Source organism: Somniosus microcephalus, chromosome 1, assembly GCF_052327205.1.
Source record: "Somniosus microcephalus isolate GS21.2 chromosome 1, FLI_Smic_1.0, whole genome shotgun sequence".
Classification (NCBI taxonomy): Eukaryota; Metazoa; Chordata; class Chondrichthyes; order Squaliformes; family Somniosidae; genus Somniosus; species Somniosus microcephalus.
This window is the reverse complement of record NC_140987.1, coordinates 462,951,284-462,979,220: the sequence shown is the minus strand read 5'-3', so window position 1 is coordinate 462,979,220 and position 27,937 is coordinate 462,951,284. Positions and strand designations below refer to the sequence as shown.

The 27,937-nt window shown below is 46.9% G+C and overlaps 1 protein-coding gene across 2 annotated transcripts in view; it reads left to right on the top strand.

Moving 5' to 3' along the window:
- Positions 1-1,934: 1,934 nt before the first annotated feature.
- pabir2 (PABIR family member 2) overlaps positions 1,935-27,937 on the top strand; it is a 78,443-nt gene continuing 52,440 nt past the window's right edge. The window contains exon 1 of one of the 2 annotated variants that reach the window (XM_086002401.1): positions 1,935-2,234. In XM_086002401.1, coding sequence (XP_085858527.1) covers positions 2,131-2,234 — 104 coding nt within the window. In that variant the 5' untranslated portion in view covers positions 1,935-2,130. The remainder of the gene's footprint in view (positions 2,235-27,937) is intronic. The other variant, XM_086002408.1, reaches the window with a different exon arrangement.

The following is a 27,937-nucleotide window of genomic DNA, read 5'->3' as shown; positions in this document are numbered from 1 at the left end:
CTCCACGACCAGCTCTGCCACCCCGGAGTCACCAGACTCTACCATTTCATTAAGGCCCGCAACCTGACCTACTCCATCGAGGAGGTCAGGACCATGACCAGGAACTGCCAGACCTGTGCGGAGTGCAAACCGCACTTCTATAGGCCGGACCGAGCAAGCCTGATCAAGGCCACCCGCCCCTTCGAGCGCCTGAGCATCGACTTTAAGGGGCCCCTCCCGTCCTCTGACCGTAATGTGTACTTCCTCAACATCGTTGATGAGTACTCCCGTTTCCCCTTTGCCTTCCCCTGCCCCGACATGACCAGTAGCACGGTCATTAAGTGCCTGAATGCCCTCTTCGCCTTGTTCGGGTTCCCGAACTATATACACAGCGACCGGGGCTCCTCCTTCATGAGCGAGGAACTCCGGCAATTCCTCCTAGAGAGAGGTATTGCAGCAAGCAGGACCACCAGCTACAACCCCAGAGGTAACGGTCAGGTGGAAAGAGAGAACGCGACGGTATGGAAGGCCGTCCTCTTAGCCTTAAAGTCTAAGGGCCTCCCAACCTCCCGCTGGCAAGAAGTCCTCCCGACAGCGCTGCACTCCACCCGGTCATTACTTTGCACGGCCACTAACACCACCCCCCATGAACGAATGTTCGTTTTCCCCAGGAAGTCGACTACGGGAACCACTCTACCAACCTGGCTGACCGCCCCGGGGCCGGTCTGGCTGCGGAAACACGTGAGGGCCCATAAAACGGACCCCCTGGTCGAGAGGGTGAACCTCCTGCACGCCAACCCCCAGTACGCCTACGTGGCGTACCCAGACGGGCGGGAGGACACTGTCTCCCTACGAGACCTCGCACCCTCAGCCAATCCGGAAACACCGCCACCGCCCCCCCCAACCTCAGCCCAGGTTCCCAACCCCCTGTCATTTTAGTTTAAACCCTCCCCCACAGCACTTGCAAACACTCCCCTTAGGACATCGGTCCCGGCCCTGCCCAGGTGCAAACCGTCCGGTTTGTACTGGTCCCACCTCCCCCAGAACCGGTTTCCATGTCCCAGGAATTTGAATCCCTCCCCCTTGCACCATTCCTCTAGCCACCTATTCATCTGAAATATCCTTCTATTTCTACTCTGACTAGCAGGTGCCACTGGTAGCAATCCTGAGATTACTACCTTTTGAGGTCCTATTTTTTAATTTACCTAACTCCCTATGTTCAGCTTTTAAGACCTCATCACGGTTTTTACCTATATCGTTGGTACCTATATGCACCACGACAACTGGCTGTTCACCCTCCCCTTCCAAGGGTCATCCAGACTCGAGTCGACATTGGCTTGTTCTTTCTACACAGATGCGGCCGGACCTGCTGTGATTTCCAGCCAAAAAAAATGTTTTTTGTCTGTTTTTTTGTTTTTCATACAGACCCCAGCATCTGCAATATTTGACCCCTTGTGACCCCACCTCATTGTTCTTTGATGTAATGTTTCCCTGACTGACCTGTTTGGACACCATTCACACCTTTGACTGCTGTGATTATCTCTCTGCCGAGGTGTGATAAATGGCAGTTAGAAAGGTTACCTGTAAACATCTGACATGATTCTCTGACTATATAAGCTGTGTCTTTATGCATTTCTCCACTTCACCTGCAGAAGGAGCAGCGCTCCGAAAGCTTGTGATTTCAAATAAAGCTGTTGGACTACAACCTGGTGTTGTGTGACTTCTTACATTTAACTGCTGATTGGTCGGCCGGGCTGCCAGTCGGATTTTGCGGCCGCTGATTGGTGGGCCAGACTGCCAGTTGGGTTGTCTGCCTGCTGATTGGTCGGCCGGGCTGCCAGTCGGGTTTTCTGCCCGTTGATTGGTCGGCCAGGGCTGCCAGTCGGGTTTTCTGCCTGCTGATTGGGTGGCCGGGCTGCCAGTCGGGTTTTGCGCCCGCTGATTGGTGGGTGGGGCGTGAGGCGGGCCTAGTGCGAGCGGCGCCGGGCCTGGCGGAGCTGGGCTGGGCTGAGTGGAGCGGTGGGCCGGCCAGGGATGTGGGCGAGGCCGAGGCTCCGGCCCCAGCCCCAGGTGTGTGTGTCCGGCTGAAGCCGCAGCTCCGGAGCCCGGGCCTCGGCATGAGTGGCTGAGCCTCCGCCCGCCCGAGCAGGCATGGCCCAGGAGAAGATGGAGCTGGAGCTGGAGCTCCCGGTGCCCGGCCCCGGAGACGGCAGCCTGCGAAGATCCAACAGCGCGCCCATCATCAACGGCCTGAGGTAGGTGGTGGCCCGGGCCTGCTGTCGCCATGGAAACCGGCAGCCCCGGTGCACAGTAAGATCCCAGCGGCTCCGGGCGGTGAGGGTGAGGGTGAGGGTGTCACTGTCACTCCATCCAGGGCAGCAGCTCCCCGGAGGGCCAGCCCGGCAACCCAGTAAATACACAGTAAATGGTAGCAGATCCGAGGGACCTTGGAGTGCAGGTCTGCAGATCCCTGAAGGTAGCAGGCCAGGTAGATAAAGTGGTTAAGAAGGCAAACGGAGTACTTGCCTTTAGAGGCATAGAATACAAGAGCAGGGGGCGGTTATGCTTCAACTGTATAAAACACTAGTTAGGCCTCAGCTGGAATACTGCGTGCAGTTCTGGTCACCACATTACAGGAAAGATGTGATTGCACTAGAGAGGGTGCAGAGGAGATTTACGAGGATTGTTACATAGAAACATAGAAGATAGGAGCAGGAGGCGGCCATTCGGCCCCTCGAGCCTGCTCCGCCATTCAATGAGATCATGGCTGATCATCCAAATTCAGTACCCTGTCCCTGCCTTCTCCCCATATCCCTTGATCCCTTTAGTCTTAAGAAATATATCCAACTCCTTCTTGAATATATTTAATGAATTGGCCTCAACTGTCTTCTGTGGTAGAGAATTCCACAGGTTCACCACTCTCTGGGTGAAGAAATTCCTCCTTATCTCAGTCCTAAATGGCTTACCCCTTATCCTTAGACCCCTGGTTCTGGACTCTCCTGCCATCGGGAACATCCTTCCTGCATCTAGTCTGTCTAGTCCTGTCAGAATTTTATAAGTTCAATGAGATCCCCTCTCATTCTTCTAAACTCCAGTGAGTATAAGCCCAATCGACCCAATCTCTCCTCATACGTCATTCCTGCCATCCGAGGTATCAGTCTGGTGAATCTTCGCTGCACTCCCTCCATGGCAAGAACATCCTTCCTCAGATAAGGCGACTAAAACTGCACACAATACTCAAGATGTGGTCTCACCAAGGCCCTGTACAACTGTAGCAAGACATCCTTGTTCCTGTACTCGAATCCTCTCGCTACGAAGGCCAACATACCTCTCTAGTGATTGCACTAGAGAGGGTACAGAGGAGATTTATGAGGATGTTGCCCAGGCTGGGGAATTTTAGCTATGAGGAAAGATTGGATAGTCTGGGGTTGTTTTCTTTGGAACAGAGGAGGCTGAGGGGAGACCTAACTGAGGAGCATAAAATTACAAGGGGTCTAGATAGTGTTGATAGGAAGGTCCTATTCCCCTAGCAGAGAGGTCAGTAACCAGGGGGCATAGATTTAAAGTAATTGGTCGGAAGTTTAGAGGGAATTTGAAGAGAAATATTTTCACCCAGAGGGTGGTCGGGGTCTGGAACTCACTGCCTGAAAGGGTGGTAGAGGCAGAATCCCTCATCACATTTAAAAAGTACTTGGATGTGCACTTGAAGTGCCGAAACCTACAGGGCTACGGACCAAGAGCTGGAAAGTGGGATTAGGCTGGAAAGTGGGATTAGGCTGGAAAGTGGGATTAGGCTGGAGAGCTCTTTGTCGGCCAGCACAGACACGATGGGCCGAATGCCCTCCTTCAGTGCCATAAATGTCTTTGATTCTGAAGAGGAGCAGGGGAGTTCTCCCCAGTGTCCTGGCCAATATTTATCTCTCAATCAACACCGTTAAAGCAGATGATTTGGTCATTATCACATTGCTGTTTGTGGGAACTTGCTGTGCGCAAATTGTCTGCCATGTTTCCTACATCACAACAGTGACTACACTTCAAAAAGTACTTCATTGTCGGTAAATCATTTTGGGACGTCCTGAGGTGAAAGGGGCTGTAGAAATGCAAGCTCTTATATTTTGGAGGTAGGTGTTGGTTGGTTCTTTCTCTGCCTTTGATGTTATCATAGCTGGCAACCAACAGGAGGGCCAGTGGCGAACCAGGTGGACCATGGTCATTTTTTCTGCCTTGCAATTCCTTTGGTGGAGGGAGTACAGAACAACCTTAAAATTAGAGCCAGGCTGTTCAGGGGTGATGTCAGGAATTACTTCTTCACACAAAGGGTGGTGGAAATCTGGAACTCTCTCCCCCAAAAAACTATTGAGGCTGGGGGTCAATTGAAAATTTCAAATCTGAGATTGATAGATTTTTATTAGCTAAGGGTATTAAGGCGTTTCACAGGAGCATAATCAGAATACAATTGACACCGCGCCGAGGATATATTAGGACAGGTGACTAAGGTGGGCTTTAAGGAGCGTCTTAAAGATGGAAGGAATTGGTGGAGAGGTTTAGGGAGGGAATTCCAGAGCTTGGGGCCGAGGCGGTTGAAGGCACGGCCACCAATGGTGGGGCGAAGGGAGTTAGAGGTGCACAAGAGACCAGAATTGGAGGAACACGGAGATCTGGGAAGGTTGTAGGGCTGGTGGAGGTTACAGTGATGGGAAGGGGTGAGACCGTGGAGGGATTTGTACACCAGGATGAGAATTTTAAAATTGGTTTGTAGCGGAGAAAGGAAGCTAGTGGTTATTTTTGTATTCCAGGATGATCAGTTTAGGCAGAGGAGAGCCGGACCTGATTGTGCTTTATGTGGTCCAGCCAGATCTGGTGATGAAAATAGCTAAACCAGTTGTGTGCCATAAATGTTCAAATTTGCATCTCTCTGAGTTAAGGGAGTGGAGATGGGGGTCATACCAGGGTGGGAGAGATGTTTTAATTATAGTCCTGCAGCCTCATTTAATACTTTATTCATTCATCGGGAGAACATAAGAAATAGGAGCTGGAGTCGGCCGTTCGGCCCCTCGAGCCTGCTCCGCCATTCAATCAGATCATGGCTGATCTTCGACCTCAACTCAACTTTCCCGCCCTATCCCCATATCCCTTGATTCCCTTAATATCCAAAAATCTATCGATCTCTGTCTTGAATATACTCAACGACGGAGCCTCCACAGCCCCCTGGGGTAGAGAATTCCAAAGATTCACCACCCTCTGAAGAAATTTCTCCTCATCTCAGTCCTAAATGGCCAATCCCTTATTCTGAGACTGTGACCCCTATTTCTAGACGCCCCAGCCAGGGGAAACTTCCTCTCAGCATCTACACTGTCAAGCCCCTGAAGAATTTTACACGTTTCATGTTAACTTTCAGTGATTCGTGTACAAGGACACCCAGGGCCCTCTGAACAGCAACATTTCCCAATCTCTCACCATTTAAAAAATATTCTACTTTTGGATTTTTCCTACCAAATAACTTCACATTTCCCCCACATTATACTCCATCTGCCATGTTCTTGCCCACTCACTTAACCTATCTATATCCCTTTGCAGCCTCTTTGCATCCTCCTCACAACTTACATTCCCACCCAGCTTTGTATCATCAGCAAACTTGAATACATTACACTCGGTCTCTTCATCCAAATCATTAATATAGATTGTGAATAGAAATATAGAAACATAGAAGATAGGAGCAGGAGTCGGCCCCTCGAGCCTGTTCCGCCATTTAATGAGATCATGGCTGATCATCCAAACTCAGTACCCTGTCCCTGCTTTCTCCCCATATCCCTTGAACCCTTTAGCCTTAAGAAATATATCTAACTCCTTCTTGAATATATTTAATAAATTGGCCTCAACTGCCTTCTGTGGTAGAGAATTCCACAGGTTCATCACTCCCTACGTGAAGAAATTCCTCCTCATCTCAGTCTTAACTGGCTTTTACCCCTTATCCTTAGACTGTGACCCCTGGTTCTGGACTCCCCCGCCATCGGGAACATCCTCCCTGCATCTTGTCTTGTCTAGTCCTGTTAGAATTTTATAAGTTTCAATGAGATCTCCTCTCATTCTTCTAAACTCTAGCGAATATAAGCCTAATCGACCAATCTCTCTTCATACGTCATTCCTGCCATCCCAGGTATCAGTCTGGTGAATCTTTGCTGCACTCCCTCCATGGCAAGAACATCCTTCCTCAGATAAGGTGACCAAAACTGCACACAATACTCAAGGTGTGGTCTCACCAAGGTCCTGTACAACTGCAGCAAGACATCCTTGCTCCTGTACTCGAATCCTCTCGCTATGAAGGGCAACATACCATTTGCCTTCTTAACCGCTTGCTGCACCTGCATGCTTACCTTCAGCGACTGGTGCACAAGGATACCCAGGTCTCGTTGCACTTCCCCTTCTCCCAATCTATTGCCGTTCAGATAATAATCTGCCTTCCTGTTTTTGCCACCAAAGTGGATAACCTCGCATTTATCCACATTATACTGCATCTGCCCAATGACCCAACCTGTCCAAATCATACTGGAGTTTCTCGGCATTCTCCTCGCAGCACACATGCCCACCCAGCTTTGTGTCATCTGCAAACTTGGAGATATTACATCTAGTTCCCTCGTCTAGATCATTAATATATATTGTGAATAGCTGGGGTCCTAGGACCGACCCCTGCAGTACCCCACTAGTCACTGCCTACCACTCAGAAAAAGATCTGTTTATTCCAACTCTTTGCTTCCTGTCTGCCAACCAGTAGGGGAGGTGGGGTAGCATTGCTGGTAAAGGAGGGGATTAATGCAATGGAAAGGAAGGATATTAACTCGGATGAAACGGAATCTGTATGGGTAGAAATGAGAAATAGCAAGGGGAGGAAAACGTTAGTGGGTGTGATATATAGGCCTCCAAATAGTAATATGGAGGTGAGGGAAGGCATAAAAAGGGAAATTAGAGAAGCGTGCGATAAGAGCACAGCTGTCATCATGGGTGACTTTAATTTACATATTGATTGGACTACCCAAATTAGTAAAAATTCTGAGGAGGAGGAATTCCTGGAATGTTTTCGGGACGGTTATCTGGACCAATATGTCGAGGAGCCGACTCGAGATCAGGCCATTTTAGACTGGGTATTGTGCAATGAGAAGGGACTTATCAGCAATCTTCTTGTACGAGGCCCCTTGGGTCAGAGCGATCATAATATGATCGAGCTCTCAGTCGAGATGGAGAGTGAGGAAATTGAATCAGAGACTAAGGTCCAGAACTTAAATAAAGGGAATTACGAGGGTATGAGACGGGAATTGGGTAAGATTGATTGGGTGGTGTTTCTGGGGGGATTGACAGTGGATAGACAATGGCAAGCATTCAAAGATAGAATGGAAGAATTCCAGAACATGTTTATACCGGTTTGGCATAAAAATAAACCTAAAAAGGTGACTCAACCGTGGATAACGAGGGAAATTAGGGACAGCATAAAATCAAAAAAAAGGGCATATCAACTGGCAAAAAAAAGCACCAGACCGGAAGATTGGGGGCAGTACAGGATACAGCAAAAGAGGACAAAGGGATTAATCAGGAAGGGGAAAATAGAATACGAAAGTAAACTTGCAGCAAACATAAAGAAAGACTGCAAAAGCTTTTATCGGTATATCAGGAGGAAAAGACTGGTAAAATCCCAAGTCGGTCCCTTGCAGTCCGATTCGGGAGAATATATAATGGAGAATAAGGAAATGGCAGACCAATTAAACTCATACTTTGGTTCTGTATTCACAAAGGAGGACACAAATAACCTCCCAGGAATATCGACAAACATAGGGACTAATGAGAGGGAGGAGCTGACAGAAATTAGTATCTCTAGGGATATGGTGTTGGGTAAGTTGAGGGGACTGAAGGCCGACAAATCCCCGGGGCCTGATAAACTACATCCTAGGGTACTTAAGGAGGTGGCCCTGGAGATAGCAGATGCTCTAAGGATCATCTTCCGGAACTCCATTGACTCGGGAACAGTACCCGTGGATTGGAGGGTAGCTAATGTTACCCCAATATTTAAAAAGGGGGGTAGAGAGAAAGCAGGGAATTATAGACCAGTAAGCCTTATATCGGTTGTGGGCAAAATGCTAGAGTCCATTATTAAGGATAAAATAGCGGAGCACTTGACAAATGGGGAAAGGATCGGACAGAGTCAACATGGATTTACAAAGGGTAAATCGTGTTTGACTAATCTGCTGGAATTTTTTGAGGAAGTAACTGGTAAAATAGATGGGGGAGAGCCAGTGGATGTGGTGTACCTTGACTTCCAGAAAGCCTTCGATAAGGTTCCACACAAAAGATTATCATGCAAAATTAAGGCTCATGGGATTGGGGGCAAAGTATTAACGTGGATAGAGAACTGGCTGGCGGATAGAAAACAGAGAGTTGGAATAAACGGCTCGTTTTCGGAGTGGCAGGCAGTGACCAGCGGGGTGCCGCAAGGATCTGTCCTGGGACCCCAGCTGTTCACAATATATATAAATGATCTGGATCAGGGAATTGGATGCAATATTTCCAAATTCGCTGACGACACTAAACTAGGAGGAGGGGTGGGCTCTGATGAGGATGTCAGGAGGCTACAATGCGATTTGGACAGGTTGGGGGAATGGGCGGATACGTGGCAGATGCACTATAATGTGGATAAATGCGAGGTCATCCACTTTGGGGGTAAAAACAGGAGGGTGGATTATTATCTAAATGGCAATAGATTGGGAGATGGGGAAGTGCAGAGGGACCTGGGTGTTCTTGTGCACCAGTCACTGAAGGAGAGCATGCAGGTGCAACAGGCGATTAAGAAGGCAAATGGTATGTTGGCCTTCATATCAAGGGGGTTCGAGTATAGGAATAGGGATACCTTACTACAGCTGTACAAGGTGCTGGTGAGACCGCATCTGGAGTATTGTGTACAGTTTTGGTCGCCCCATCTGCGGAAGGATGTTCTTGCCATGGAAAGAGTGCAGCGGCGATTCACCAGGCTGATACCTGGAATGGCGGGAATGACCTACGAGGAGAGATTGAATAGTTTGGGCTTGTACTCACTGGAGTTTAGAAGATTGAGAGGGGATCTCATCGAAACATATAAAATTATGGCAGGCCTGGACAGGCTGAATTCAGAGAGAATGTTTCCAATGGCAGGGGAGCACAGAACCAGGGGCCACAGTCTAAAAATAGCGGGCAAATCATTTAAAACAGAGATGAGGAAGAATTTCTTCACTCAAAGAGTGGTGAGCCTATGGAATTCCCTGCCACAGAGGGCTGTGAAGGCTAATTCAATAAATATTTTCAAGAGAGAATTGGATATATTTTTGAAGGCTAAGGGGATTAAGGGTTACGGAGAAAAGGCGGGGACGGGGTACTGAACTGGTAAGATCAGCTATGATCTCAGACGAAGATCAGCCATGATCTCATTGAATGGCGGAGCAGGCTCGAAGGGCCGAATGGCCTACTCCTGTTCCTATCTCTATGTTTCTATGTTTTTCTCTATCCAAGTCAGTACCTTACCCCCAATCCCATGTGCTTTAACTTTGCATGCTAATCTCTTATGCGGGACCTTATCGAAAGCCTTCTGAAAGTCCAAATACACCACGTCCACTGGTTCTCCATGACCTATTCTACCAGTTACATCCTCAAAAAATTCCAGTAGATTAGTCAAGCACGATTTACCTTTTGTAAATCCATGTTGACTTTGTCCGATCCTGTCACTGTTTTCCAAGTGCTCTGCTATTACATCTTTTATAATGGACTCTAGCATATTCCCCACTACCGATGTCAGGCTTACCGGTCTGTAATTCCCCGTTTTTTCTCTACCACCTTTTTTAAATAGTGGGGTTACATTAGCTACCCTCCAGTCCATGGGAACTATTCCAGAGTCTATAGAATTTTGGAAGATGACCAGCAATGCATCTACTATTTCTAGGGCCACTTCCTTAAGTACCCTAGGATGTAGATTATCAGGCCCCGGGGATTTATTGGCCATCAATGCCATCAATTTCCCTAACACCATTTCCCTACAAATACTGATTTAATTCAATTCCTCCCTCTCATTAGACCCTATGTTCCCTGACATCTTTGGAAGGTTATTTGTGTCCTCCTTTGTGAAGACAGAACCAAAGTATGTATTTAATTGGTCTGCCATTTCTTAATTCCCCTGATTCTGACTGCAAGGGACCTATGCTTGACTTCACCAATCTTTTTCTCTTCACATATCTATAGAAGCTTTTACAGTCAGTTTTTATGTTCCTTGCAAGCTTACTCTCGTATTCTATTTCCCCCCTCTTAATTAATCCCTTTGTCCTCCTTTGCTGAATTCTAAACTGCTCCCAATCCTCAGTTTTGCTGCTTTTCTGGCCAATTTATATGTCCTCTCCTTGGATCTTATGCTATCCCTAATTTCCCTTCTTAGCCACAGTTGAGTCACCTTTTTTGTTTTATTTTTATGCCAAACAGGGATGAACAAATTCTGTAGTTCATCCATGCGATCTTTAAATGTTTGCCATTGCCTATCCACCGTCAACCCTTTAAGTAACGTTCCCCAATCCATCCTAGCCAACTCGTGCCTCATACCATCGTAGTTTCCTTTATTTAAATTCAGGACCCTAGTCTCTGAGTCAACTACTTCACTCTCCATCTTAATGATGAAGAATTCTATTATATTAAGATCGCTCCTCCCCAAGGGGCCTCGCACAAGATTGCTAATTAATCCTTTCTCATTACATAATACCCAGTCTAAGATGGCCTGATCTCTAGTTGGTTCTTCGACATATTGGTCCAGGAAACCATCCCGTATACATTATAGGAATTCTTCCTCCACAGTATTGTTACTAATTGGTTAGCCCAATTTATATGTAGATTGAAGTCACCCATGATAACTGCTGTGCCCTTATTGCACGCGTCTCTAATTTCCCGTTTAATGCCATCCCCAACCTCAGCATTACTTTTTGGGGGTCTGTATACAACTCCCACTAACGTTTTCTGCCCCTTGGTATTTCTCAGCTCTACCCATACAAATTCCACATCATCAGAGCTAATATCCTTCCTTACTATTGTGTTAATCTCCTCTTTAACCAGCAATGCTACCCCACCTTCTTTTCCTTTTTGCCTGTCCTTCCTGAATATTGAGTACCCCCGGATGTTGAATTCCCAGCCTTGGTCGCCCTGGAGCCATGTCTCCGTAATTCCAATTACATCATATCCGTTTACATCTATTTGTGCAGCTAATTCATCCACCTTATTACGAATGCTGCTCGCATTAAGACAGAAAGCCTTCAGGCTTGTTTTTTTAACACTCTTAGTCCTTTTAGAATTATTATTTACTGTGGCCCTGTTTGATTTACATCCTTGATTTCTCTGCCTTCCACTTTTGCTTTTCTCCTTCCTGTCTTTTGTTTCTATCCTTGCTTCCCTTTCCTCTGTCTCCCTGCACAGGTTCCTAACCCCCTGCCATTTTAGTTTAAACCCTCCCCAACAGCACTAGCAAACACTCCCCCTGGGACATCGGTCCCGGTTCCGCCCAGGTGCAAACCATCCAGTTTGTACTGGTCCCACCTCCCCAGAACCGGTTCCAATGTCCCAGGAATTTGAATCCCTCCCCCTTGCACCATTCCTCTCGCCACGTATTCATCTGAAATATCTGTCTATTTCTACTCTGACTAGCACGTGGCACTGGTAGCAATCCTGAGATTACTACCTTTGAGGTCCTGTTTTTTAATTTACCTCCTAACTCCCTATATTCAGCTTTTAGGACCTCATCCCATTTTTTTAACTATATCGTTGGTACCTACGACAGCTGGCAGTTCACCCTCCCCCCTCCAGAATGCCCTGCAGCTGCTCCGAGACATCCTTGACCCTTGCACCAGGGAGGCAACATACCATCCTGGAGTCTCGTTTGCGGCCGCAGAAACACCTATCTATTCCCCTTACAATAGAATCCACTATCACTATAGCTCTCCCACTCTTTTTCCTCCCGTCCTGTGCAGCAGAACCACCCATGGTGCCAGGAAGTTGGCTGCTGCTGCCTTCCCCCGATAAGCATCTCCCTCAACAATATCCAAAGTGGTATATCTGTTTGAGAGGGGGATGGCCACAGGGGACCCCTGCACTACCTACCCATTCCCTTCCTGCCTGTGCGGCCTTTACCTGCGGTGTGACCAACTCCCTAAACGTGCTATCCACGATGTCCTCAGCATCGCGAATGCTCCAGTATGTATCCATTCGCAGCTCCAGCGCCGCAATGTGGTCTGTCAGTAGCTGCAGCTGGACACACTTCCCGCACACATGGTCGTCAGGGACACAGGAAGTGTCCCTGATTTCCCACATAGCGCAGGAGGAGCATGCCACGGGGCCGAGCTGTCCTGTCATGACTTACCCTTTAAATAATTTAAATTAAATCAAATCAATACCACTAATTACACTTCAATTAAATGATATACTCAAGTGCCCTTGGTTACTAACAGTCCCCGATACACAACAGAGACCGTAGAAACTAAAACCACAAAAATTAAGACCTTCTAAATTTTATAAACTATTAATCTTAACTGTCAAACTATAGAGTAGTATAAATACTCACCTGGCCGTACTCACCCAATCAGCTGCTTCCTCTTGCCCGCGTCACTTTTTGAATCGTGACGTGGCTCTGGAACGCCACCGCCGGTCTGAGATTGGTAAGCCTCTGAAAGAATGTCTGCGAAAATGAGTTTAAGTACTTACTATCGCCATTCTCTGCTCCTCCCCACACTGGCCTCTGAAAGAAAGCCCGCGAAAGTGAGTTTAAGTACTTACTATCGCCATTCTCTGCTCCTCCCCACACTGGCCTCTGAAAGAAAGCCCGTGAAAGTGAGTTTAAGTACTCACTGTACCAGCGCTCCCTGCTCCTCCCGACATCGGTCTCTGTAAAAAAGCCCGTGAAAGTGAGTTTAAGTACTCACTGTACCGCCGCTCTCTGCTCCTCCCGACTCTGGCCTCTCACTGCTGAGGCCCAAGCACTGATCCTTGCGGTACCCCACCTGTTACAGCCTGCCAAACCGGAAATGACCCATTTAATCCTACTCTGTTTTCTGTCAGTTAACCAATCCTCAACCCATGCTAATATATTACCCCCAACCCCATGAGCCCTAATTTTGTGTAATAACCTTATCGAATGCTTTCCAAAAATCCAAATACACCACATCCACTGGTTCCCCCTTAGCTACCCTGCTAGTTACAACCTTAAAAAACTTTAACAGATTCGTCATACACGATTTCCCTTTAATAAATCCGTGTTGACTCTGACTAATCATATATTATGATTTTCCAAGTGCCCTGTTACCAAGTTCCTAATAATAGATTCCAGCATTTTCTCTAATACTGATGTCAGGCTAACTGGTCTGTAGTTCCCCATTTTCTCTCTCCCTCCTTTCTTGAACAGCAGGATGACTTTTGCTACCTTCCAATCCTCGGGGACAGGTCTAGAATCTAGGGAATTTTGGAAAATGACAACCAATGCATCCACTATCTCTACAGCCACCTCTTTTAAAACCCTAGGATGTAGGCCATCAGGACCAGGGGATTTGTCAGCTTTTAGTCCCATTAATTTCTCCAGTCCTATTTCTTTACTAATACTAATTTCTTTAAGTTCCTCATTCTCACTAGATCCTTGGTTCCCCACTATTTCCAGAATGTTTTTTGAGTCTTCCCTGAAGATAGATACAAAATATTTGTTTAGTAGAAACATAGAAGATAGGAGCAGGAGTACACCATTCGGCCCCTTGAGCCTGCGTCGCCATTCATTGCGATCATGGCTGATCATCCAAATTCAGTACCCGGTCCCTGCTTTCTCCCCATACCCCTTGATCCCTTTAGCCTTAAGAAATATATCCAACTCCTTCTTGAATATATTTAATTAACTGGCCTCCACCGCCTTCTGTGGTAGAGAGTTCCACAGGTTCACCACTCCCTGGGTGAAGAAATTCCTCCTCATTTCTGTCCTAATGGCCTACCCTTTATCCTTAGACTGTGTCCCCTGGTTCTGGACTCCCCGACCATCGGGAACATCCTTCCTGCATCTAGTCTGTCCAGTCCTGTCAGAATTTTGTAAGTTTCAATGAGATCCCCTCTCATTCTTCTAAACTCTAGCGAGTACAAGCCCAATCGACCCGATCTCTCCTCATACGTCATTTTTGCCATCCCAGGTATCAGCCTGGTGAATCTTCGCTGAACTCCTTCCATGGCAAGAACATCCTTCCTCAGATAAGGCGACCAAAACTGCACACAATACTCAAGATGTGGTCTCACCAAGGCCCTGTACAACTGCAGCAAGACATCCTTGTTCCTGTACTCAAACCCTCACTACGAAGGCCAGCATACCATTTGCCTTCTTAACCGCCTGCTGCACCTGCATGCTTACCTTCAGCGACTGGTGCACAATAACACCCAGGTCTCGTTGCACTTCCCCTTCTCCCAATCTATTGCCATTTAGATAATAATCTGCCTTCCTGTTTTTGCCACCAAAGTGGACAACCTCACATTTATCCACGTTATATCGCATCTGCCATGTTTCTGCCTAATCACCCAACATGTCCAAATCATCCTGGAGCTTCTCAACATCCTCCTCACAGCACACATGCCCACCCAGCTTTGTGTCATCTGCAAATTTGGAGATATTACATCTAGTTCCCTTGTCTAGATCATTAATATATATTTTGAATAGCTGGGGTCCAAGGACCGATCCCTACGGTACCCCACTAGTCACTGCCTGCCACTCAGAAAAGGACCTGTTTATTCCAACTCTTTGCTTCCTGTCTGCCAACCAGTTCTCTATCCAAGTCAATACCTTGCCCCCAATCCCATGTGCCTTAACTTTACACGCTAATCTCTTATGCGGGACCTTATCGAAGGCCTTCTGAAAGTCCAGATACACCACAGCCACTGGTTCTCCCTTATCTATTTTACCAGTTACATCCTCAAAAAATTCCAGTAGATTAGTCAAGCACAATTTACCTTTTGTGAATCCATGTTGACTTTGTCCGATCCTGTCACTGTTTTCCAAGTGCTTTGCTATTACATCTTTTATAATGGACTCTAGCATTTTCCCCACTACCGATGTCAGGCTTACCGGTCTGTAATTCCCAATTTTCTCTCTACCACCTTTTTTGAATAGTGGGGTTACATTAGCTACCCTCCAATCCATGGGTACTGTTCCAGATTCCATCGAATGTTGGAAGATGATCAGCAATGCATCTACTATTTCTAGGGCCACTTCCTTAAGTACCCTAGGATGTAGATTATCTGGCCCTGGGGATTTATCGGCCTTCAATCCCATCAATTTCCCTAACACCATTTCCCTACAAATACTGATTTCTTTCAGTTCCACCCTTTCATCAGACCCTATGTTCCCTGGCATCTCTGGGAGGTTATTTGTGTCCTCCTTTGTGAAGACAGAACCAAAGTATGAATTTAGTTGGTCTGCCATTTCTTTGTTCCCCATTATAAATTCCCCTGATTCTGACTGCTTGACTTCACCAATCTTTTTCTCTTCACATATCTATAAAAGCTTTTACAGTCAGTTTTTATGTTCCCTGAAAGCTTACTCTCATATTCTATTTTCCTCTTCTCAATTAATCCCTTTGTCCTCCTTTGTTGACTCCTAAATTGCTCCCAATCCTCAGGATTATTGCTTTTTCTGGCCAATTTATATGTCCTCTCCTTGGATCTTATGCTATCCCTAATTTCCCTTGTTAGCCACGGTTGAGTCACCTTTTTTGTTTTATTTTTATGCCAAACTGGGATGAACATTTTCTGTAGTTCATCCATGCGGTCTTTGAATGTTTGCCATTGCCTATCCACCATCAACCCTTTGAGTGACATTCCCCAATCAATCCTACCCAACTCCCGCCTCAGACCGTCGTAGTTTCCTTTATTTAAATTTAGGACCCTAGTCTCTGAGTCAACTACTTCACTCTCCATCTTAATGAAGAATTCGATCATATTATGATCGCTCCGACCCAAGGGGCCTCGTACAACAAGATTGCTAATTAATCCTTTCTCGTTACATAATACCCAGTCTAAGATGGCCTGATCTCTGGTTGGTTCCTCGACATATTGGTCCAGGAAACCATCCCGTAAACGCTCCAGGAATTCCTCCTCCACAGTATTGTTACTAATTTGGTTAGCCCAATGTATATGTAGATTAAAGTCGCCCATGATGACTGCTGTGCCCTTATTGCACGCTTCTTTAATTTCCCTTTTAATGCCATCCCCAACCTCCGCCTTACTGTTTGGAGGTCTATATACCACTCCCACTAACGTTTTCTGCCCCTTGGTATTTCTCAGTTCTACCGATACAGATTCCACATCATCAGAGCTATTATCCTTCCTTACAATTGTGTTAATCCCTTCTTTAACCAGTAATGCTATCCCTTCTTTAACCAGTAATGCTACCCCACCTCCCTTTCCTTTTTGCCTATCTTTCCTGAATATCGAATACCCCTGGATGTTGAGTTCCCAGCCTTGGCCATCCATGAGCCACGTTTCCCTTACAATAGAATCCCCTATTAGTATAGCTCTACCCCTCTTTTTCTTCCCGTCCTGTGCAGCAGAGCCACCCCTGGTGCCAGGAAGTTGGCTGCTGCTGCCTTCCTCTGATAAGGTGTGGGGATGCCGGAGTTGGACTGGGGTGGACAAATGGTGTTGTGTGACTTCTTACATTCCTCTGATAAGCCACCCCCCCCCCATCAGTACTCAAAGTGGTGTATCTGTTTGAGAGGGGGATGTCCACAGGGGACCCCTGCACTACCTGCCTGCGCCTCGTACTCTGCCTGTTGGTCACCCGTTCCCTTCCTGCCTGTCCAACCTCTACCTGCGGTGTGTCCAACTAGCTAAACGTGCTATTCACGACGTCCTCAGCATCATGAACGCTCCAGTATGCATCCAATCGCAGCTCCAGCGCCGCAATGTGGTCTGTCAGTAGCTGCAGCTGGATACACTTCCTGCACACGTAGTTGTCAGGGACACGGGAAGTGTCCGAGTTCCCACATAGTGCAGGAGGAGCATACCACGTGGCCGGGCTGTCCTGCCATGACTTACCCTTTAATTAATTGAAATTAAATTAAATCAATCAATCCCACCAATTACACTACAGTTAAATGGTTTACCAACAGTCCCCGTTACACCAGAGAGACCTTAGTAACTATAATAATGTCTCTGCCATTTCCTTATTCCCTATTATAATTTCTCCTGTCTTTGCCTGTAAGGGACCCACATTTACTTTAACTAATCTCTTCCTTTTTACATACCTATAGAAGCTTTTACAATCTGTTTTGATGACTCTCGCTGGTCTACTCTCATTTTATTTTCTCTTTCTTTGTCAATGTCCTGGTCCTCCTTTGCTGAATTCTAAAATCCTCCCAATCCTCAGGCTTACTACTCTTTTTGGCATCATTATAAACCTCTTCCTTTAATACTATCTTTAACTTCTCTTGTTAGCCATGGTTGGACCATTTTTCCCGTGGGGTTTTTATTCCTTAAGGGAATGTATATTCGTAGTGAATTATTTATTTAAATGTTTGCCATTGCTTATCTACCATCATATCTTTTAATCTAGTTTCCCAATCTACCTTAAGCAACTCGCCTCTCATACCTACGTAGTTTGCTTTGTTCAGATTTAAGACCCTAGTTTCGGACTTAACTAAATCACTTTCGAACTCAGTATAAAATTCTATCACGTTATGATCACTTCACCAGAGGCTCCTTTAATTCAATTCAATTCAATTTTATTTGCCATATGTAACTAGTACAATGGAATGCTTACTCCCCGTAGGGACACGTCAGCTATTCTTACAGCGCCGTGTTCAGAAAGTCAATTCGATGGCATCCAGTGGCAGTGGGAGCACGATGTCCCTCAGCCGCCTCGTCACCGCGGCCACCTCCTCACTGTTGCCGGCTCCACGTGTGGTGGCCTGCTTCTCCCGCTCACGATCCGACCTCTCGCCACCATGCCCGGCTCCCCTCCTCCCAGTCGGACTGCGAGCTTCTCGCCAAGGAGCTGCCGGCCAACGTGCTGTAGCGGGTCGTCGTGGCTGCTGCTCGTTGCGCTGCGCTGCCTCCGCCCGACTCGCCGAACACATCGTCGGGATGTAAATGCTCCGGTCGCCGCGGCCTCCTCCTCACTGTCGCCGGCTCCACGGTCCGACGGCCCGGGGCCTGCTTCTCCCGCTCACGGTCCGGCCTCTGGCCGCCATGCTCAGCTCCTCTCCTCCCAGGTTACTACAAGGTTATTAATTAACCCTGTCTCATTGCACAACACTAGATCTAAAATAGCCTGTTCCTTGACTTACTAGTCAGTGGGTGGATATTAGACAAATCACTGCACTCATTTACTTACTGGGTATTACTTGGTTGTGGGCAGTATGTGGAGAGACTGTTAAGTTGGGTCCTCCTTAGAGCAGAGAAGGTTAAGGGGAGATTAGATAGAGGTGTTCAAAATCATGAATGGTTTTGATAGAGTAAATAAGGAGAAACTGTTTCCACTAGCAGGAGGGTCAGTAATCAAAGGACACAGATTTAATGTGATTGGTAAAAGAACCAGAGGGGGAGGAAACATTTTTTTACACAGCGAGTTGTTGTGATCTGGAATGCGCTGCCTGAAAGGGCGGTGGAAACAGATTCAATAGTAACTTTCAAAAGAGAATTGTATAAATACTTGAAGGGAAAAGATTTACAGGGCTCTGGGGAAAGAGCATTGGGAGTGGGACTAATTAGAGAGCTCGTTCAAAGAGCCGGCACAGGCACGATGGGCCGAATGGCCACCTCCTGTGTGACTCTATATTTCCCAGTGCTGTGCCAGCGAGTAAGCTGCAAATGATTGTTTGCAGGATGACCATCTTCATTGCTTTCATTCTCAATTCATCCATTTGATGTTTTAGAAGTTAAAGTGTGGTTAAGAGTGATTTGTGATTTTAAGGCAGATTTTGAATCTTGCTGATCTGATGTTTGTAACCAGCAGAACATCACTCGTTGTTTGTGATGTCAGAACTGCCAAATTACTGTATTGTTACGCAGCAACAACTTGCCATAATATAGCTGGCAGCTTCAACCGTAGGGAGATCGAGAAAGACACAGCGTGCTTGAATATAGTTCAACATCTTTAATCATAGGGCGATGCTGTGAGGAGCTTCACAGAAGTGTCAGGAAACATGGACGCTGAGCTAAAAAAGGAGTGAGTTACCAGTCGCTGAGTCAAAGCAGCGGGTTTCGAGAGGAAGCAGGAGATTCCTCTCTGTATCTCTAATTACAGAATATTGGATGTTGATTCTGGAGTTGCTGCATGACTGATGAAGGGACCGAGTGTAATGTATCCAAGTGTGATGATGATACAAAGCTAGGTGGGAAAGTAAGTGAGGAGGACACAGAGTCTGCAAAGAGATAGAGATAGGTTAAGTGAGTGGGCAAGAACATGGCAGGTGGGGAAATGTGAGGTTATTCACTTTGGTCGGAAGAATAAAAAAACAGAATATTATAAATGGTGAGAAACTATTAAATGTTGGTGTTCAGAGAGATTTGGGTGTCCTCGGACAGGAAACACAGAGAGTTAGTCTGCAGGTACAGCAAGCAATAAGGAAAGCAAATGGCATGTTGGCCTTTATTGCAAGGGGTTGGAGTATAAGAGTTAAGAAGTCTTGCTACAATTGTACAGGGCCTTGGTGAGACCACACCTGGAGTACTGGGCACAGTTTTGGTCTCCATATCTAAGAAAGGATATACTTGCCTTCGAGGGGGTGCAACGAAGGTTTGCTAGATTAATTCCTGGGATGAGAGGGTCGTCCTGTGAGGAGAGATTGAGTAGAATGGGCCTATGCTCTCTGGAGTTTAGAAGAATGAGATGTGATCTCATTGAAACATCTAAGATTCTGAGGGGGATTGACAGGGTAGATGCTGAGAGGCTGTTTCCCCTGGCTGGAGAGTCTAGAACCAGGGGTCACAGTCTGAAGTTAAGGGGTCGGCCATTTAAGACTGAGATGAGGTGAAATTTCTTCACTCAGAGGGCGGTGAATCTTTGGAATTCTCTAACCCAGAGGGCTGTGGAGGCTCAGTCTTTGAGTAGATTCAAGGCTGAGATCGATAGATTTTTGAACTCTAGGGGAATCGAGGGATATGGAGATCGGGCGGGAAAGTGGAGTTGAGGTCGATGATCAGCCATGATCTTATTGAATGGTGGAGCGGGCTCGAGGGGCCGTGTGGCCGACTGCTCTTATTTTGTATGTTCTTATGTTCTCATATATCCCTTGGTCACTGAGACCCTCAAATAGTTCAGGCGTGGGGAGCTCTCTTTAACGGGCTCTGTTTCACTGGCTGATTTAACTCCACAGACACAGACTTTGCTGTTAACTCCACTTTGTTGTCAAGTGTTCTTTGTTTAACAAGTTGCCAGACTTGAAGTTAGGGAGTAAGACCAGGAAATGCTGGAAAGGACATGTTTACAGGAACTTGCATTTATATAACAGCTCAGAGAAACATCCCACGGCGCTTCATAGAGGCATAAAGAAAATGGATGCCAAGCCAAAGGAGGAGAGATTAGGAGAGGTGGTCAGAGAGGGGAGAGGGACACGGAGGGGTTCAGGGAGTGCATCCCAGAGTATCGGGCAGAGACGGCACGGCCACCAATGGCAGGCGAAGGGAGGGGAAATGCACAAGGCCTCCGTCAGAGGAATGCAGCGTTTGGGAAGAGCGGTGTTGTAGGGCTGGAGGAGATTGCAGAGATAAGGAGGGGCGAGGCCATGGAGAGGGATTTAAACAGATGTGTAACAGGCATCATAGCTATCCAGTGAATGACAATCTTAAATAACAACAGAAAATGCTGGAAAAACTCAGCAGGTCAGGCAACATCCGTGGAGAGAAATTTGAGTTGACGTTTCTGGTTGAACCCTTCTTCAAAACTGTAAAGAAAAGAAACTAGATCGAAGGCAGGGCTGCGATCGGACAAAAGAATAAAAGAAACATAAGAAGTAAAAGAGATTAGAAGCTAGACGAGATGGTAATAGGCTGGGATTAGGTGTAAAGTGTACTGGCAAGGCAAAAGATAGCTGCCAGGTGTGAGAGAGAAACAAAAGGAAAGGGGGGGGGGGGAAGGAGTGGAACAATAACAAGAGAAAATGAAATGGGGCTGAGGTTATGATCTGAAATTGTTGAACTCGATATTGAGTCCGGAAGGCTGCAGCGTGCCTAATCGGAAGATGAGGTGCTGTTCCTCGAGTTTACGTTGAGCTTCCGTGGAACAATACAAGAGGCCAAGGACGGTGAGGTCCGAGTGGGAATGGAGCGGTGAATTAAAATGACAGGCGACCGGAAGCTCGGGGTCACCCTTACGGACTGAACGGAGGTGTTCCGCAAAGCGGTCACCCAATCTTAAGTTACCCCGCTCGTGGGGTTACGGGGATTGGGTGGGATATGTGTCGGTGCAGGCTCGATGGGCCGAAATGGCCTCTATCTGCACTGTGGGGTTTCTGTGATTCTGTGAAAGTGTGTGAATCAGACTGGGATCTCCAATCCGGTGAAGCAGCATCTGCTGCAGCTGAACTCTGTTTCCGAGAGTTTCCGTTCCGGTTACAGAGTTTGAGACACACTCTGGCCACTAACCGTTGCACCAGTCTTGTCACCGCTCTGTGACAGCTCGTTTGGCTGGCTGCAGTTTCAGCTTCAGTTGGATTTTTCGATACTCTTCTAGCTTTCGGAACCCTACAACATTTTCATGTGTTTCTAGGATGGAGAATGGGGAAGTACTGGACCGTGTTTTGAAGCAGTTTAGTTTCTCCGAGGTCCAAGGTGCCTGCACTTTGGGTTTTTCTCCTTCATGGAAGACGAGGCTCATTTCATTGCTCTGTTAACTTTTTGTTCTTGCACCTTGGGTTTGTGCAGTGCTGTGCAGCTGGGACAGCGCCATGCGGGAAGTTGTTGGGAAAATGCTGGAATCTGTTATAAAGGATGCAATAACTGGGCACTTGGAAACTAATAGTAAGATTGGGCAGAATCAACATGGATTTGTGAAGGGGAAATCCCGTTTGACAAATCTATTGGAGTTCTTTGAGGATGTAACTAGTGAAGTAGACAAAGGGGAACCGGCAGATGTGGTGTATTTGGATTTTCAGAAGGCCTTCGATAAGGTCCCACACAAGAGGTTAGAACATAAGAAATAGGAGCAGGAGTCGGCCATTCGGCCCTTCGAGCCTGCTCCGCCATTCAATGAGATCATGGCTGATCTTCTGCCTCCACTCCATTCACCGGCCCTATCGCCATATCCCTTGATGCCCTTACTAGTCAGAAATCTATCGACTTCTGTTTTGAATATACCCAATGACTGAGCCTCCACAGCCCTCTGGGGTAGAGAATTCCAAAGATTCACCACCCACTGTGTGAAGAAATGTCTTCTCATCTCAGTCCTGAATGGCCTCCCCTTTATCCTGAGGTTGTGGCCCCTGGTTCTAGACTCCCCAGCCAAGGGAAACATTCTCCCAGCATCCACCCTATCAAGCCCGTAATGATTTTGTATGCTTCAATGAGATCCCCCCTCATTCTTCTGAATTCAAGAGAATACAGGCCTAGTTTACTCAGTCTCTTCTCATACGACAGTCCCGCCATCCCAGGAATCAATCTCGTGAATCTTCATTGCGCTCCCTCTATGGCAAGTATATCCTTCCTTAGGTAAGGAGACCAAAATTGTACACAGTACTCCAAGTGTGGTCTCACCAAGGCCCTGTATAATTGGAGTAAGACTTCTTTACTCCTGTACTCAAATCCTCTTGTAATGAAGGCCAGCATACCATTTGCCTTCCTAACGGCTTGCTGCACCTGCACATTCACTTTCAGTGACTCATGTACAAGGACACCCAGGTCCCTTTGAGCATCTGCATTTTCCAATCTTTCACCATTTAGAAAATACTCTGCCTTTCTGTTTTTTCTACCAAAGTGGATAACTTCACATTTATCCACATTATATTCCATCTGCCATGTTCTCGCCCACTCACTGAGCCTGTCAAGATCCCCTTGAAGCCTCTTCACAGCTGATACTGCCGCCTAGCTTTGTATCATCAGCAAATTTGGAAATGTTACATTTAGTCCCCTCATCCAAATCATTGATCTAGATTGTGAATAGCTGGGGCCCAAGCACCGATCCTTGCGGTACCCCACTCGTCACAGCCTGCCATCCTGAAAAAGACCCGTTTATCCCTACTCTTTGTTTTCTGTCTGTTAACCAATTCTCAATCCATGCTAATATATTACCCCCAATTCCATGTGCCCTAATTTTGTTCACCAACCTCTTGTGTGGGACCTTATCGAAGGCCTTCTGAAAATCCAAATACAGTACATCTACCGGTTCCCCTTTGTCTAATCCACCAGTTACACCCTCAAAGAACTCCAATAGGTTTTGTCAAACAGGATCTCCCTTTCATAAAATCCATGTTGACTCTGCCCAATCTTACTATTAGTTTCTAAGTGCCCAGTTATTGCATCCTTTATAATAGATTCCAGCATTTTCCCAACTACTGATGTGAGGCTAACAGGTCTGTAGTTTCCCGTTTTCTCTCCTCCCTCCTTTCTTAAATAGCGGGGTTACATTTGCTATCCTCCAATCTACAGGAACCGTTCCAGTTGGCGAACAAAATTAGGGCACATGGAATTGGGGATAATATACTAGCATGGATTGAGAATTGGTTAACAGACAGAAAACAAAGAGTAGGGATAAACGGGTCTTTTTCAGGATGGCAGGCTGTGACTAGTGGGGTACCGCAAGGATTGGTGCTTGGGCCCAGCTATTCACAATCTATATCAATGATTTGGATGAGGGGACTAAATGTAACATTTCCAAATTTGCTGATGATACAAAGCTAGGTGTCAGTGTCAGTTGTGAAGAGGATGTGAAGAGGCTTCAAGGGGATCTCAACAGGCTCAGTGAGTGGGCGAGAACATGGCAAATGGAATATAATGTGGATAAATGTGAAGTTATCCACTTTGGTAGAAAAAACAGAAAGGCAGACTATTTCCTAAATGGTGAAAGATTGGGGAATGCAGATGCTCAAAGGGACCTGGGTGTCCTTGTACATGAGTCACTGAAAGTGAATGTGCAGGTACAGTAAGCTGTTAGGAAGGCAAATGGTATGCTGGCCTTCATTACAAGAGGATTTGAGTACAGGAGTAAAGAAGTCTTAAACCAATTATATAGGGCCTTGGTGAGACCACACCTGGAGTACTGTGTACAATTTTGGTCTCCTTACCTAAGGAAGGATATACTTGCCATAGAGGGAGTGCAATGAAGGTTCACGAGATTGATTCCTGGGATGGCGGGACTGTCGTATGAGAAGAGACTGAGTAAACTAGGCCTGTATTCTCTTGAATTCAGAAGAATGAGAGGGGATCTCATTGAAGCATACAAAATCATTACAGGGCTTGATTGGGTGGATGCTGGGAGAATGTTTCCCTTGGCCGGGGAGTCTAGAACCAGGGGCCACAGCCTCAGGATAAAGGGTAGGCCATTCAGGACTGAGATGAGAAGACATTTCTTCACACACAGGGTGGTGAATCTTTGGAATTCTCTACCCCAGAGGGCTGTGGAGGCTCAGTCATTGGGTATATTCAAAACAGAAGTTGATAGATTTCTGACTAGTGAGGGCACCAAGGGATATGGCGATAGGGCCAGCGAATGGAGTTGAGGCAGAAGATCAGCCATGATCTCATTGAATGGCGGAGCAGGCTCGAAGGGCCGAATGGCCTACTCCTGCTCCTATTTCTTATGTTCTTATGCGGCTTGTCCTTGGGTCTGGGCAGCGCAACGTGGCTGGGGACAGCACTGGTGCCAGCCTGTCCTTGGGACTGAGAGCTCAAACACAAGGCGGTAGCTTCGATTCTCTGGCAGGACCACTCTTTAAGTTGGTTTTGATGTCTCCCTTTCAACTCTTGCATGTAGCAGCTCCCTGAAATAAGGAGAGATGGCCTTAGTGGGCATGTAGCGTGGTCTGATCCCCGGCCAAAGTGGGCCTTTGCTGGAAGGTAGGATTTTGAGTCTTGCTAACATGCCAGTTGTACTGGCTGTGCATTGGGAATCTCGAGAGAGAGAGAGAGAGAGAGAGAGAGAGAGAGGGTGACTACGGTATCTCATGGGGAAGGGTTCTGTAAGTGAGTTTCCCATTAATTCTCTTTGTTTTAATTTAGATTTGATAGTGAAGGAATGTTGGTACTTGTTATGTAGTGCGTGAGGTTCTCTGATTTCATGTTACATTTCTGCCAATTAAACTTGGTCCTGTGGAGTTTTATCCCTTGTATGGTGCAGAATTGGCTGACCTTCATTTAAATAAAAAGAGCTCCCACATGCTGGAGTCTTGAGAACTTAATTTGGGACCTTAAAAACCTTTAAAAACCAGCTATTCAAAATATAATTAATGATCTAGACGAGGGAACTAGATGTAATATCTCCAAATTTGCAGACGACACAAAGCTGGGTGGGCGTGTGTGCTGTGAGGAGGATGCCGAGAAACTGCAGTATGATTTGGACAGGTTGGGTGATTGGGCAGAAGCATGGCAGATGCAATATAACGTGGATAAATGTGAGGTTATCCACTTTGGTGTCAAAAACAGGAAGGCAGATTATTATCTGAATGGCAATAGATTGGGAGAAAGGGAAGTGCAACGAGACCTGGGTGTCCTTGTGCACCAGTCGCTGAAGGTAAGCATGCAGGCGGTTAAGAAGGCAAATGGTATGCTGGCCTTCGTAGCGAGAGTGTTCGAGTACAGGAACAAGGATGTCTTGCTGCAGTTGCACAGGGCCTTGGTGAGACCACATCTTGAGTATTGTGTGCAGTTTTGGCCGCCTTATCTGAGGAAGGATGTTCTTGCCATGGAAGGAGTTCAGCGAAGATTCACCAGGCTGATACCTGGGATGGCAGGAATGACGTATGAGGAGAGATTGGGACGATTGGGCTTGTACTCGCTGGAGTTTAGAAGAATGAGAGGGGATCTCATTGAAACTTATAAAATTCTGGCAGGACTGGACAGACTAAATGCAGGGAGGATGTTCCCGATGGCGGGGGAGTCCAGAACCAGGGGTCACAGTCTAAGGATAAGGGGTAGGCCTTTTAGGACAGAAATGAGGAGGAATTTCTTCACCCAGAGAGTGGTGAACCTGTGGAATTCTCTACCACAGAAGGCAGTAGAGGCCAATTCATTAAATATATTCAAGAAGGAGTTAGATATATTTCTTAAGGCTAAAGGGATCAAGGGATATGGGGAGAAAGCAGGGACCGGGTATTGAATTTGGATGATCAGCCATGATCGCATTGAATGGTGGAGCAGGCTCGAGGGGCCGAATGGCCTACTCCTGCTCCTATCTTCTATGTTTCTATGTTTTTAGTTGTGCTGGTGTCTCACCCAAATTGCATTCAAACATGTTAGTGCTCGCAGAGTTCACTGCTGTTGACTCTTGCAGTGTGTCTAACAGTCGATTGAACGAGTCCGAGTTGGGTGTGATTTCTGTTAAGTTTCCTGCCATCACTATGTTTTAAACCCTGATTAATATTGGCAGAAAAAACACCATTAGATTGTTGTGTGCCATGTTAAAGCTGAACTGAGATCAAGTTGCTGATGAGAGGATAGTGTCAGTAATGGAAGGTCCTTCCTCGTGCAGTGATACATCACTCCTGGCTCAGAAACTGGCGGACAATAACGACAACCACTTGTATTTATACATCGCCTGTAACATAGTAAAGTCCCAAGGCGTTTCACAGGCGCGATTATCAAACAAAATTTGACATCAAGCCACATGAGATATTAGGACAGATGACCAAAAGCTTGTTCAATGAGGTAGGTTTTAAGGAGCGTCTTAAAGGAGGAGAGAGAGGTGGAAAGATTTAGGGAGGGAATTTCAGAGCTTAGGGCTTTGTCCGCTGAAGGCACGGCCGCCAATGGTGGAGCAATTAAAATCAGGGATGCTCAAGAGGCCAGAATTGGAGCGCAGAGATCTCGGTTGGGGGTGGGGGAGTGGGTGCTGGGGGGCAGGTGGTTTGTAGGGCTGGAGGAGGTTCGAGATAGGGAGGACCGAGGCAATGGAGGGATTTGAAAACGAGGAGAATTTTAAAATTGAGGCTTTGCTGGACTGGGTGCTAATGTAGGTCATTGAGAGAGATAATTTGAATTCTTTGTTTATCAGTTACCCTCTGATCAAGGCCAGTATGTGAAGAGGTGGGCCAGTGACCATGGGAATATGACTGGGCCAAGAGACCAGACAATCAACTGGGTTACCACCTACATTCGCGACTCTTCTGACGCCCCCGTCACTTTGACAGTTTCCTGGCCCCAACCGTCTCCTTTTCACTATGGACGTCCAATCCCTCTACACCTCTATCCCCCACCAGGACGGCCTGAGGGCGCTCTATTTCTTCCTTGAACAGAGGCCCAACCAGTCCCCATCCACCACCACCCTCCTCCGCCTGGCTGAACTTGTTCTCACATTGAACAACTTCTCCTTTGACTCCACTCATTTCCTCCAAATCAAAGGTGTTGCCATGGGTACCCGCATGGGTCCTAGCTATACCTGCCTTTTCGTGGGATATGTGGAACGCTCTTTGTTCCAGTCCTACTCCGGTCCCCTCCCTCACCTCTTTTTCCGGTACATTGATGACTGTATCGGTGCCGTTTCCTGCTCTCGCCCTGAACTAGAAAATTTCATTCACTCTGCTTCCAATTTCCACCCTTCCCTCACCTTCACATGGTTCATCTCCGACTCTTCCCTTCCCTTCCTCGACTTCTCTGACTCCATCTCTGAGGATAGGTTATTGACCAACATTCACTACAAGCCCACTGACTCCCACAGCTACCTGGACTACACTTCCTCCCACCCCGCTTCCTGTAAGGACTCTATTCCATTCTCCCAGTTTCTCCGCCTCCGCCGCACCTGCTCCGACGA